General features: G+C 45.2%; 1 protein-coding gene across 2 annotated transcripts in view; it reads right to left on the bottom strand.

Annotated features, from left to right (window-relative positions):
- The window catches only part of HSD11B1 (hydroxysteroid 11-beta dehydrogenase 1), a 44,837-nt gene that overhangs the window by 28,016 nt on the left and 2,422 nt on the right, over positions 1-14,399 (bottom strand). The window contains exons 3-4 of one of the 2 annotated variants that reach the window (XM_004325346.4): positions 1,392-1,505; positions 520-650 (exon numbers count right to left, since the gene is read on the bottom strand). In XM_004325346.4, coding sequence (XP_004325394.1) covers positions 520-650; positions 1,392-1,479 — 219 coding nt within the window. In that variant the 5' untranslated portion in view covers positions 1,480-1,505. Of the gene's footprint in view, positions 1-519; positions 651-1,391; positions 2,070-14,399 lie in introns of those variants that run through there. The other variant, XM_019918652.3, reaches the window with a different exon arrangement.

Below are 14,399 nucleotides of genomic sequence, written 5' to 3'. Positions count from 1 at the left end.
ATAAATCACTGTGCTGGAGTTTAAGTCTGTGCTCATGAGTTTCTGTAAACAGATGTTTCTGAACACATTATTGGTAGGGATGCTAGTTCCTGTGTGGGTAGCCCTAAGTTTGTGAATATTTGTGTATCCTTGGGTTTCTGAGTCTGAGTATATAAGAGAGCATGTGTCTGCATGGGTACCAGAGTATGAATTCCTGAGTACGTCCTGGAATGTTGGTATCTGAGCACATATATGTATGTCTGTGACTCCATGTGTCAATGTGTGTGAATAGGCATGCCTATCTCATAGATAGAGATAAAGCCCAAGAACTTTGTGTCTAGATGTGTATGCATGAGAATGAATATTTAAATGCATATTTTTATATTCGTTTGGGTGTTTGAACCCTCTGTGTGTGTGTGTGTGAGTATGCATCTATGTCTGAGTGTGCCAGTTCTGTGTGTTGGCATGTATATGTGAGCATACATAGGAATACATCTGGGCACGTGAGGGTACCTATGGCTGTGGGCACAGGACCCTCACCTTCTTTAGAGCTTCTTCTGACCTCGCTGTCACTACCACATGGGCTCCCATTCTCGCCAGATGATAGGCCATCTCTCTTCCAATCCCCTTGCTGGCCCCTGTGACAATCACTCTTTTTCCTCGAAGCATCTCTGGGAAACCCCAAAAGAAAATAAGGACCATAGCTGTCAGCAACATACCTCCTCCCACTTTAGAGGTGGACAGCCTTATCTCAGTGTCTAAAGGTTATGAGCCCAGATCAACTCATCTCAAATTGCATAAATCAATGAAGGAACAGATCAACTCTTCCGTAAACATTCTCTGAAATGGGAGTTTGCTTTGGTTGCTCAAAACCAAGCCTTCCTGCTATCCTTTTCTGAAAACCCCTATGGAAAGAGAACAGCTAAAACACTGGAGTTCCAGACATTTCTGGATTCATCCAGTTGCTCAATTGAAATAAAATTCAAAGAGTCATCAAAACACATGTGCTCAGAGAGATTCCAGATATTTTCTCTCACTTCTGTTTAGTCATCAACTCCAGAATTCTTTCTTGTTTGCCACTTATCCATCTCTCCACAGAGCCCAATTATCTGGCTAAGTTGTGAATTTTGGAATAGCCCTATTTTTTTGGTAAGAGATCTGAAATTGCTTTTGATCAAAGGTGCCAAATAAAACAGGGACTATTTGGTAATCTTCTAACGCGATGATTACCCCTCCCTACACCCCTATTACCCAGACTGTGGCTGGAAGACATAGAAACACAGTCTCACCTCAGGGTCCCCTCTTGTCCAGCAACTTTGGGGATCAAGAACTCCTTTTTATCCTCAGAAACACTCTAGCCATCCCTGGGTTTTTAAATCTATTCCTCCAAAATTAGACACATTGGTACTTACCTGGTCTGAACTCCTCCTTCGCAGAATAGTAGTAGTAGGCCAAGAAGATCCCCAGAATGGGGAGGAGATATTTCTTCATAAAAGCCATCAGACAGGGACCTGGCCTGAGGAGCCCTGGAGGACACACAGAGAGAACCTACAGAGCTTTCTACAACCTCCTAGGCAGGCAGCGGCCTCTGAATTGTGACATCAGGGATGGGGGAGGCTGGTTTAGTCTCAGGCAGTCCTAGCCAATTTCCCTGTCAGAGCAGCGATTGGCTTTGGGTGGGATCCCATTCGTCCCTGGCAGCCTGTGTGGTGGATTTCATAATGGACAATGTTTACTCCATTTCATTGAGCAAGAAGAGACTTCCAGATGGCCAGGCTCATGATTGTACAGGACCGGATTCCAGAGCATCCCTACCCTGAGCCCGTCTTCCTCTTAATGCCGTTTACTCCAGGAATCAACGGCCTTTCAAAAGTGGTATATCAAAGGCAGAGAGAAAGTGTGCACAGGGCTTCTGGGGAAGTGTGAGTAATAGCAAAGAGAGCCAAAGTCAAGCAAGTCTCATTCTCAGCCCCACCTCCTAGTCGGAAGCAATTAAAAATAACAGCACAAAACAGAAAAATAAGCTTAGTTAAAAAAAAAAAAAGTGCACATTTTGGAGGAAAAAAAAAAAGCAAAGAATCCCTATAAATCCCACACTTAAGTTCAATGAACAATATTACAACATCAAAGGGGAATGCAAGCCAGCCAGAACCCAGATGGCGGGAAACCCATGACCGGGTCAAGACTCTCAGGCAAGTGCAATGGAATGTACACTTATTAATTTAGCAGCAAATACAGAAGAAATAATGAGTGCCAAGAAAAAAAGGCATTAAGCTGTTAAAGTAGGTCTTATAAATGCGACAGAGGACCAAGAACGTGAACAGGATGGTAGGAAGAGGGGACCTGACGTAGAAGAAAAAAGAATGAGCATCGTTGAAGCAAAGCTAGCCTGAAAAGCCCACATCCAGCTAAAAATTGATCTAGTAACAGTAAAAGGACCAGGGGGGAGAAACCCCTACTAATTTAGAATTTATCACAGAAATATAGAAATAACCACCTTGGTATGTCTGTAGCAAGAATTCATTAAGGCTCAATCTTCAAAGAAAGAATTTAAGATATAGTATTGTTAAGTTTTTCAACTTAAAAACAACTAACCAAACCATACACATTACCCTATCACAGAGCAAATCCAGAATTCTGCAAGTTACCAGCGTAGCCAAGAAAATCATTTAAATATGGCAATAAGAATAGGTACCTGTGCTTTGGAGGAGGAATGTGGGTTGAGGGCGGGGGTTGGAGGATTCACACAAGATTAAGAGAAATTGAATTATGACACCAAGCACAGTATCTGGAAACACTCACTGAATTTTCACTTCAGAGCAAGGGAAAATAAGTTAAGACCCAGAGGAGATGAAATAATTTGTCAACAAAGGCCCACAGCTGTGAAGCTCACATCCAGAAAACAATGCAGATTTGAGAACAGTTGAGGGCTACATAGAGCTCAAGGTTCATGGAGGACAAAATAGAAAACATGTTTTTTAAATACTTTTTTTTTTTTTTTTTTTTTTTGCGGTACGTGGGCCTCTCACTGCTGTGGCCCCTCCCGCTGCGGAGCACAGGCTCCGGACGCGCAGGCTCAGCGGCCGTGGCCCACGGACCCAGCCGCTCTGCGGCACGTGGGATTCTCCCAGACTGGGGCACGAACCTTCGTCCCCTGAATCGGCAGGCGGTCTCTCAACCACTGCGCCACCAGGGAAGCCCAGGAAACATGTTGTTTAAAAATCAAGTGGAAAATTACATTACATAGTGTCAGAACTACAAGACCTATAGGCATAGTTTTATAAAGGACTTTATGCCACCAAGATATGTTACACACTAGACTCCATTTTCATCTCTACAGGAAAAGGAATTTAAGTTTTATTTTCTTAATACTATACTATTAATAGCAAAAATAAAGGAAACAATGAAAAATGACTTTCAAATCTGATGATGCTAAAATGATAGAAAGATGAACAGATTAGGGAAGTTTATTGCCTGACACACACAAAAAAAGAATTTTAAAGTGCACTACAGAAAATATAAATTTAAAGAAAGCAAAAATAGCAACGAGCAGGAGGAACTGTAGGTGACAACATAAAACAAACAAGTCAACTATTGCTTATTGTTGGCTGAATTAAAAAATGAAGTCCAGGGCTTCCTTGGTGGCGCAGTGGTTGAGAGCCCGCCTGCCGATGCAGGGGACGCGGGTTCGTGCCCCTGTCCAGGAAGATCCCACATGCCGTGGAGCGGCTGGGCCTGTGAGCCATGGCCACTGAGCCTGCGCGTCCGGAGCCTGTGCTCCGCAACGGGAGAGGCCGCAGCAGTGAGAGGCCGCGTACCGCAAAAAAAAAAAAAAAAAAAATGAAGTCCAATGTTGTGCTGCCCCCAAAGACACATTTAAATGCAGACACATAAAAAACGCTGCAAAGAGATTAATAATTAGATGGCCAAAGAGCTATCACGTTGGAAAATAGGGATACAGAGAGAGCATCCAAGAAAATAATTTTCATGGACTTTGATGAAATAATTATTTTTATATCTTTTTTTTTTGTGGTTGCGTGGCATGCGGGATCTTAGTTCCCCGACTAGGGATCGAACCCGAATCGGTGCCCCCTGCAGTGGAAGTGCGGAGTCTTAAACCCTGGACCACCAGGGAAGTCCCTGATGACATAATTTTTAATCAATAAAATGCATCAGTGAGAATGAGGACACTGCGTAATGGTTGATGACATTCAATCTTAGAGGCTCTCAGAAGTTTTGGTCTCAGGATCCCTTTAACAATGTTAAAAATCATTGAGGATCTCAAGGAATTTTTGCGTATGTGGTTTTACCTATTGACATGGATGTATTAGAAATTGACTGAGAATTTCTTTTAGCTCAAGAATACATGAGCATCCACGTATTAAGCTTTGTGTTATTACACATCCTGTAGGCTGGGGAAACTCATGAGAGAAGGAGAAGGAAAAAGGACAAATAATGTTTTAGTATGATTATGAAAGCAGTTTTGACTTTTCAAACTCCCAAGAGGGTCTCAGGGACCCGGGGAACCACACTTGGACCACATTATGTAATACACATGGATCCACTGTATGTCTAGAGTTACATGCCTGGCTCTCTCATTAGCTTGTCAACTCGGACATGGACTATGTCTTTTTCATCTTTACCTCTCTCCATCTCCTTCTAGCTTTGCTCCAAAATAGGCATTCAGTGAACTTTTGCTGTTTTAGTGTTTCCGAGGCACTGCAGCGATGAGAAAATGGCTGTCTTTCCGGAGCCTGATTTAATCCAGGGAAGTCACTGAGATTTAGCATTCTGGCCAGAGCTGATCAACCCCCGCCCCCCTAATCCTCTTCTGGCGGTGCTCAACAAATTGAAAAAAAAAAAAAAAAAAAGAAAGAAAAAAAGACAAAGGAAATATGAACACTTCACCTAGCGTTTGTTTGGACAAATTTTCACCAATCAAGTAAAGTTTCTTTCACTGCCATAGCAACGAACTGAGCTGTTCATTCCTTCACGCTGCTCCTCCTTTGTAAGGCATTGACCACCTACATTTTAGAGCAGGGTTTCAGTGAAATGCCCTCAACATGACCTGGTCATTTTCAAAAACCCACGTAGCATGGGTCACTCTCAGCTGGAGGTACATGGCTGAGCCCAGCCAGGAATTCTCTCCGACTTGATCAGCCCCACCTAAATAAATGGGGTCAAGAAAAGCGAGATGGTGAGAAGATGTGCAGTGCTGTTGAATGGGAAAGGGCCTCGGAGGGATGGGCCAGATCTGGGAGGACTCACAGGAAGTGGCAAACACGTGAGGGGGGGAGGCCACAGGGGAATTCCTGTGCATTTGGCATAAAATGTAGATCATGCAAGGAGCACCTGTCATTTCTGAAGCAGCAGCATCTGGAGGGCTTTCTGGGGGCTGTTTGGTAGTTTTGTTAAGAAAGTGGTCTCTTCCTTGTGAAAACTAATCCTGCCAGTGGAACAGTGGGCAGACCTTGGAGTAAAAGGTGGGTGAACCCTCTCTGTTCCGAGGTTCTGCCTTCTCTGGGAAAGTAGCACCAACAGGTTGAGACAGGAGAGGATCTTAGCATAATGTTAGAACGCATAAAATTCTCCCCTTTCCTCCATCCTCCCACCCTGTTCCCCACCCCAATCCAGTTCCTCTGGTCCGATGGTTTTAAGGACTCCTCAGTCTGTGCCATGGCTGCCAAAATCTGTTTCTAGCCATGGAAACAGCTGTAAAATGAAATTCATTAAATTCATTTTATGGCAAGACAAGAAAAATTTAAACAAAAAATCTTCGCTGCCCTTTGGCCTCCTTTCTCCTCCCACTGTGCATTGTATGTCTGTATTATGCATGGCCCAAACCTTCCCCATCGACAGAAATACCTGCTCAACCGTAAGAGCGATGTTCTCCTAGCACCAATAAGACAATTCCTTAAAGATAACAGTCCTTCATGGTGCTTAGATGTGGATTACGTAAATTGTCAATAATCCGTCATTATACGTCAATAGTACAGCCCTCTGTCTCAGAAAACTTATATAACTGTGGCTTGACTTCTAACGGGCAGAACAATTCTCAGAACTTTCTGAGATGATTTTCCTGGGTTGTAACCCTCAAATCTGACTCAAATAAAAATTTCCTTTTCTTTCTTAGATCCACTGATTCATTTTTTGTCGACACAACTATCATTTTACGTCATTTTGTCTAATAACATTGATTCCCTTCCTCCCCTACCCCGTCCCCTTCTTCTCCCTCCCCTGTATACCTAACAAGAGGGGAAGTTCTATTTGTCAACCCTTTTGTAGGACCCTACTCCTAATGCACAGATTTACTCATTTTTTCCAACTAATGGAAGCTCAGATGCAGGAAAATGATGGGATAACCTGCCCTGTGTCTGCCATCCTGTCCCTACCAGTCACATGTAGTCCATGGCAGGGGGACTGATGAGGCAGACTACCTGGAATGTGTTTGCCTGGGAGAGCCGAGAGCCTCCTGGGAAAGAGCAAGTACCCTAATGAGGCCCAGAGTTTGGCCTGATCCCTGCCCCCTCAGTGTGGGTAGGGCAGAGACAATTCTAAATATGTACTTGCATGCAGTTTTTCAAGACTTTCCTCTGGTCTATGGCACGTGAACTTACCCTGGAGCTCCGAGTAGCCATGCACAGTAACTGTAAAGTTACTCCCCAGAAAGTTTGGTGAAACAGGGGCAGCACCAGGGCTCCATGGGAGAGGCCCACACAGCGGGGAGGAGAGGACTGACTCCGGCAAAGCTACCGCATGGCTTCGGCCACCCGGTGCTTTTTCTTGGTTGTTCAGCCCAGCTTTCAGGAAGCACATCAGGTTGGCATAGCAGCCTCCGCCAGGTGGGATTCTTAGGGTGCCAGTGACTACAGCATTAGAGGGAGGCCACTTCCCTTAGGGGCGAAGTAGGGTTGCCACATTCAGCAAATAGAAAGACAGGACACCCAGTTAAATTTGAATTGCAGATAAACCACAAATGCTTTTTGAGGATTTATATAATCTCAACTATTGCACGGGATTATACGAATACTAAAACATTATTCATTGTTTACCTGCAATTCAGATTTAACTGGGTGCCCTGAGTTTTCTCTGGCAATCCTGGAATTGGCACAGAACTTTGGGAACGCTGGGAGAAACTGTACCTTAGGTGTGGACAAAGCATCCTTGACCATGGCTAGTGATAGCAGAGGTGAGAACACCTTGTGTACCTTCCCCACAGTGGAATCCAGCTGCCCGGCCACAGGCAGCTCCCAAAGGGCTATAAGTAGCAAAGGAGGAAAAGGGTACATGCCGCATGTTGGCTGAGTGACTTCATTTATTTAGGTTGTACGACCGATCAGATCCTATGACCTACGAAAGAACAAAAGCCTTCCAAGTCCTAGAAGGCACTAGACATGGCAATAAATGAAACGTGTAAAGTATTGTCAGTGCTGTGATGGAAGTCTACGGTGGGGAGTAAAGAAGGAAATGGCTCTCTCAAAGTGGGGGATGGGCAAGTAGGGCAGGCTTCAGAGGAGAGGTCAACCCTGATCCGTATTGAAGCAGGAGCAGGAATACTCCAGGCAAGTGAGGAAGGGTAGGAGGGAGCATTGCTAGGGTTCCAGAGTGTGTGGGAGAGAGAGGAGGGTTGGTCCGTAGCACATTCCATGCAGAGGAAGCTGTGTGAGAAAATAGAAGGAGGTGAGGAAGAGAATGGAGTGTTTGGGAAACTGCAAACAATTCCACGTGGCAGGATCACTGAATTTCAAGGGGTGGGGTTACGTGGGGCGAAATCAGCCGGGAGAAGTAAGCAGAACCGCATCCTTGAGGGCCATACACATTTACTGCTGGAATCTGTTGTTCTGGCGTTTACGGCCAGACGTGAAGCCTCGGCACCCTACTCCCTTCCCAGCACTCTGCCTGTTCACTGGCCTTTTGCAGCCCTCACAGCCTTATGCTGAAAATTCAGGATCCCCTGCCCACCTCGGGCTCATCAATCCAGCCCCCCTCCCTCCATCAACACTTCGCTCTCCCAGGGCCACGCTGGGCCTGGCCTCGTCCTCTGGCTTACAGCTCTGGAGCTCTGCTGAGCGATGTTCCTGGGCTCCCCAACCCACACGCAGGTAGATTTTCCTACCACGTCTTCCGCTTTTTGGTTCTGTTTACTTATCTGATGTCTCAGGAGCCCTTTCTGCTCTTGCCTCTCTCCCCTGCTCCCAAGCATCTTCTTCCCTTGGATTCTGTCCATATATAGCCTCTGGGCTTTCTTCTTACTCCTCAGACTACTTCCCCTTGGTGTTCTTTAGATTCTGTCCTCACTCTTTCCTCCTTTCTATCTTTGGGCGATTTCTCTCATTCTCATGGTTCCAATTGCTATCTTTCAGTTGATGAGTATTAAAAAATCTCTATTTCCTGTGCCGCATTATATCCTAAATTTCAGGCAGCATAACCACCTGTTTACTCCACCTCTCCCTCTTAATGCCTTCTAAACACCTCAAACTCAACATGCTGAAACTGCCCTGATTACTTTTTTAACAGCTTTTGTGAAGTACCGTTTTTCTTGTTGGTTTTTTTATTTTTTTATTTTTTTTGCGGTACGCGGGCCTCTCACTGCTGTGGCCTCTCCCGTTGCGGAGCACAGGCTCCAGACGCGCAGGCCCAGCGGCCATAGCTCACGGGCCCAGCCGCTCCGCGGCACGTGGGATCTTCCCGGACCAGGGCACGAACCCGTGTCCCCCGCATCGGCAGGCGGACTCTCAACCACTGCGCCACCAGGGAAGCCCAGTACTGTTTTTATACCAGAAAAGTATCTCGTGGTAAGTGTACAGTTCAATGGTTTTTAATAAATTTGCGACGTTGGGAAACCATCACCACCATCCAATTTTACATTTCCGTCACCCCCCAGAGGTTCATCTTTACCCATTGACAAGTCCCCATCCCCAGGCTTGGGCAACCAATAATCTAAGTTTCTGTCTCTCATTTTAGTGGAATCACATAACATGTGATCTTCTGAGCCTGATTTCTTTGACTTATCCTGTTTTTGAGGTTCATCCACATTGTAGCATGTATCAGTACTTTGTTCCTTTTTATGGCCAAATCCTAGTCCGCTGTACGGATATACTACGTTTTGTTTATCCATTCACTAATTCACAGACATTTAGAATTTCCCACTCTTTGGCTATTACAAATAGTGCTTGTATGAACATTGGTGTGAAAGTCTTTATGTGGTCTTGCTGGGTTGTGAGGTAAATCTATATTTAACTTTTAAAGAAACTGCTAAACTGTTCTCCAATGACTTTGTGATTTATTTCAATCAAGGGCTTTAGCATCCATCCAGTTAATGCTCCAGAACCTTGGAAGTCCTTCCTTACTCCTGCTTCCCCATCTCCCCACATCCCATTACTTACCAAGCCCAGGCAATTCTACCTCCTGGATATCTCTAGACCCATGTCATTCCATCCTCACCCTCGCTGTGACTATCCTCACTCTTCTCTCTGCCTATCCCACCTTCGCCAATCCATTGATTTATTTTTTAAAAAGTTTGTGAAACATTTGATATGCACAAAACAAGAGGTGAAGACATGAACAATTTAGGGGGCATGATAATAAGGCAAAAGGCTTGCTGGCCTACCAACCACCTTAAGACCTGACTGTTGCCAACACTGTGGAAGTGCCCTGTGGGCTTCAGTGCACCCAGTTCTTCTTCAATGACTCCTTATTGTTCTTAGAATACAGTCCAAACACGTTATTTTAGCTTTAACAAGCTCTTTGTAAGCTTTGAAATACTTTCCCAGGAACCTCTCACCACTCTACCCCCATTCCTTCTTATCCTTCAGGTTCTACCCATTGAAGTCACCCTCCCTGCCCTCCCTTGGACATGTAACGTATCACCAAACACTGGGTATTTCTCTTATCATAGCTCCCATCCCTTTGTCCTCACAGTTGCTCATTTGTCTGTTTTTCCCATTACACACAGGTCTGAGAGGGCAGAGGCTTGATCTGTCTCACCAGTGTATCTCCCGTGCTTAGCACGGTGCTTGCACATGGTGCAAGTGCTAGAAAGCATTTTCTGAGTGCTTAATGGAAACAGACTCTTATGCATTCAAATAAATACGTCTGCTAGGTATTTGAAGGTCAGGAGAAATCTCTAGGCTAGAGATATTGATTTGGGAGAATGAAATCATATAAGTTAAAGTTAAAAGCAGACAGATGACACCCCCAGGGAGAGGGTGAAGGGCGCAGTGGGATATCACAGAAGACGAGAACTGGTGGAGCGGAGCAAAGGAGGAACAGGCAGCGGGAGGACCTGAGGCAACAGGTAACCTGGGGGAGGGGTGGGGATGGACGGAGGGTGGTCTCTACGAGATGCGAGAGGTCACAGCTTCTGAGAGGTCAAGGAGGATGAGAAGCGACCAAAATACATCGGGTCTGGGAATGGGAATCGCTGGAGACCTGTCAGAGTCGTGAAGGCACTAAAGCCAGGATGCTAAGGGTTGAGGAGTGATGTATAGAAGGAAAGGACATGTTTCGTGTGAGTGTGGAGAAGGGGGACATTCGAGGAGCTTGGGAGGCACGCAGATCTGAAGGAGGGTTCTGATTTTTAGGATAGCGGTGAGTTAAGGTTTCATTCAAATGTTTCGGAGCATTTTCTCTGTGCCAGACACTGTGCTGGGCTGAGCAGATTTTCAGCGTATGGGAAAGATCCAACAGCGTCCATAGACGGAATCGCTGGATTTACAGGGTCCGACGATCTGGCACGTGGCTCCAGAAAAGGAGACTCAAGGAAGGAAGGTGAGGGTGGCTGTTGAACTCCTGCGGTCTGCTTCTAAATTCCGTGAGCTTTTTAGCCTAGCGTGTGTCCTTCCTTCGATTTTTGAGAGGCAGATGGCTAAGGCTTCCCCATGTGTCCATCTCTCTTGGAGGAGGGCGAGGAAGCAGGCGGGGAGTTGAACTCCTTAAGGTCTCCTTTTCCTCGGATTTGGCCACAGTAGGTAACTTCTATTCTCATACCTGCCTCATCCCGCGCCGTTCCTGATCTTCGTGCATTCACACCTGTAAGGCAGGAAAGTCTTTCCCAGGGTGGTTGAATTTTTCCTTTTCTGTCTGATGGGAGGTTCACGAAGTTTGAGGGCTTGGAAATCACCCAGGAAAATGGCCTTACAGGAACGGAGGGAGAATTTCTAGGTTTAGGATGCTACGAGTTTTAACAGGTTTCTGCCAGAAGAGGGAGCCCCAGGGCTGAGAGAGAAAGCACAGACTGCTGGGGTTTAAAATCTTGGGGATGGGGTCTTTGTTTCTGGTATTGTTTTCAGCAGTCCACAGGGGTTTATGCGTTAAGATAAAAGAAGATGAAAGAGGGAAGGAGGGAGGAAGACAGACTCGCAATACACCGACATATACACAGAAACAGTTACACACACACAAATCACATAATCCCCCCTCCCTCACTCCTCCCTACACGCACTCACAATTTCTGCTTTAGTCCAGTGATTCCTAAAATTTGCTGTGCAATTGAATAATCTGGGGGAACTAAGGGCAGATCCTTAAGCCCCACCAAGGCCTGTTGAATCAGAACCATCCAGGGTGGGACCCAGCAATCTGTCTTTTTGCACAGCTCCCCAGGTGATTCTGAAGTAACCTTTAGGTAGACAGACTGGGAAACTCTTCTGGGTAATTAGGTAAATACTTTAAATATAGCTTGTTTGAGACTGAATTTAATGGCTCCAGCCATCAACATGTTGAGTGGTAAGTAGAATGTAATCCATGAATGTTGTTATAACTGAGCCATTTCCTCTCTTTCTTCTTTTCTTTCTTTCTTCTTCCCTCCCTCCTTTCTTTTTCTTTCTTTCCTTTCTTTCTTTCTCTCCTTCCTTCCTTCCTTCCTTTTTCTTTCTTCCTTCCTTCCTTCCTTCCTTTCTTTCTTTCTTTCTTTTTTGTATTTATTAATATAATACATGAGAGGCGTTACAAAGTCACATGATATCAAAAAGCTTATGATGATAACAGCAATCCTTGTTTCTCCCTTCCCCATGCCCTAGTCCCATTCAGAGGCAACCACGTTTTAAAATCTTCTTTCTTTCCTCTGGGAATTAACTGCATATTTAAAAACATTTACTGCTATTTCTTGATTTTGCAGTTTTAGGGATTGTGTACTGATTTTCCACTACGGAATATTAGGACTTTTCCTTTTTTTTTTTAACAGCACACACAGATACTCATTCCCTTCCTTCTAGATTCCTAACACTATTAAATTACAATTTTAATTAAATCAATAGTCAGTGTTCATATTATTATGACGGATTTTTTGCAGCTCAGCAATATAATGTACTATGATTGCATTTCTTTTCTTCTATTCCCCACCCCCGACCCGGGAGTCAATAATCACCTCATTTTTGTTTGTTTGCTTACTCAGTTGGCATGTTCTCCAAATCCTCCAGTAAGGGCAATACAACTCAAATAAAGTGGTCAAATTAATCGGATAAGCTCTCTATTTTTTCCCTTGGAGACATCCATTTGGGAGCCCCATTCTTCCTGTTCCAATCTGGACTAGGAGCCTGATAGGCTGGTAGATGGGACCTCCCTTTGCCATCCACCTGGCAACCCTGACTTTTTCTTGGTTTATTTCTTCATGATGGTAGGGAACTTTTTTTGAGACCTTGGATGCAGGAGTGCTATTTTACATTGAACATCTTTACAGGGGCTTTAGTCCATCAGACCCTGGCCACATACAGCCCAGTGTGTCAGCCCTGCCTGCTTGTCCTTACTTTACCCTCTCCCTGATTCATTGTTTGGCTGGGTAAGGATTTCAAGATTGCAGATTATCTTCTCCTGGAATTGGAAGACATTGCTGCATTGCCTTTCGGTTTCTAGCTTCCAGTATTGATACTGAGAAGTTCAATTTCTGTCTGGACTCCTGATCCTTGTTTTTTTGTTTTTTTTTTTTTTGCGGTACGCGGGCCTCTCACTGCTGTGGCCTCTCCCATTGCGGAGCACAGGCTCCGGACGCGCAGGCTCAGCGTCCATGGCTCACGGGCCCAGCCGCTCCGCGGCATGCGGGATCCTCCCAGACCCGGGCACGAACCCGTGTCCCCTGCATCGGCAGGCGGACTCTCAACCACTGCGCCACCAGGGAAGCCCTGGAATTCTTATTAGAAGATGTCAGAGCTCCTGAATGGATCCTGTAAGTTTCTTATTGTTTTTGTCCTATTTTTCATCTCTTAACCTATCTGTCCTACTTTCTGGGAGATTTTGTCAATTTTATCTTCCAGTATTTCTTTTTAATTTTTAAATTTCTAGCTGTATTTTTATTTTAAAAAGCTCCTTTCTGTTCTCCACTATTTTTAGAAACACTGACTTCCTGATCTTCATTGATGTATACACTGCCTTCCTTTATCTCTGGGGGGGATATTGACGTTGCCAGGGCTGTTGTTAATGATTTCTTCTGCTCCCTGGATTACCTACGTTGGGGTCTCCATCGGCAATGTCAGGGGCTTTCATTTTATGCTTGGTGATCTTTGGAGTCAATTCCTTGGCTGTTGGAAGCTTTGTGTGTAAGGGCAGGGCTTGTCAACTATGGGAATGCACTGCAGGATAACCCAGAGGGAAGTCGGCAGTATCATTGAGGGACCCCCAAATATCAGTGTCTGTAATCATTTTTTCTTTAGTTGTATACTTTCTACAAGGAGGAATGCTTCATTCTTCTGCCTGGGGTGGGCTGGAATAAGGAGAATGCAGAGGGCTGTGCGTGTTCTGGGATCCGAGTCAGGATAGGGGCTGAAGAGTCTCATCTTTCAGGATGGCGTCTTCCTCTAATCCTCTGTTTCTAGCTCCCTGCCTAAGCCCACCCTTTGCTGTGCCTGATGTCCCTGAGCCTGGCATCTCTTTGGCCGATTTCTCCAGAAAATAAACTTTCCTTCTTCTTGGAGGGAAAGAAGGGGGATTTGGAGCATCTCTTCCTATTTTTGCTCCCATCTCTCCCTCTGAATTGAGGTTTCTGGTGGCCTGATCCCTGGGACTCTCCTGGGCTCTGTGGCTTCTTGTTGGCCTCCATGGGCTGTTGGGCTTCAGCAGTCTCCAGTTTGCTAAGTCCCTTATCCCTCGTCCATCCACTTTCCATCTTCTGAAAGGGTATTGACATTTCTCATCTGTTGTTGTCTCCATCCTGGTCCTCTGTCCTTGTGATTTGTAGCATGCACATTCTTCTGCTGTCCTGTGATCAGTGCATTTTGTAAGGGAGCAGAAATGAATGTTTGTTCAACTGGCACGTATAACCCTAGAGAGTGCTTTTGAGCAGGCTGTCAGGTTTGAAGGGAGAAGAAGCCTATAGTAGTGCCGTTTTCTATTCCTCCCAAGATACCCAAAATTCAAGAGTGTGGGAGTGAGACTTTTTATTAAATCATTTACGTGGAAGAAAAGGAGGGGAAATCTTTCATTTGCTCATT

This window comes from Tursiops truncatus, chromosome 1 (assembly GCF_011762595.2).
Source record: "Tursiops truncatus isolate mTurTru1 chromosome 1, mTurTru1.mat.Y, whole genome shotgun sequence".
NCBI lineage: Eukaryota > Metazoa > Chordata > Mammalia > Artiodactyla > Delphinidae > Tursiops > Tursiops truncatus.
This window is presented reverse-complemented; position numbering and strand designations above follow the sequence as displayed.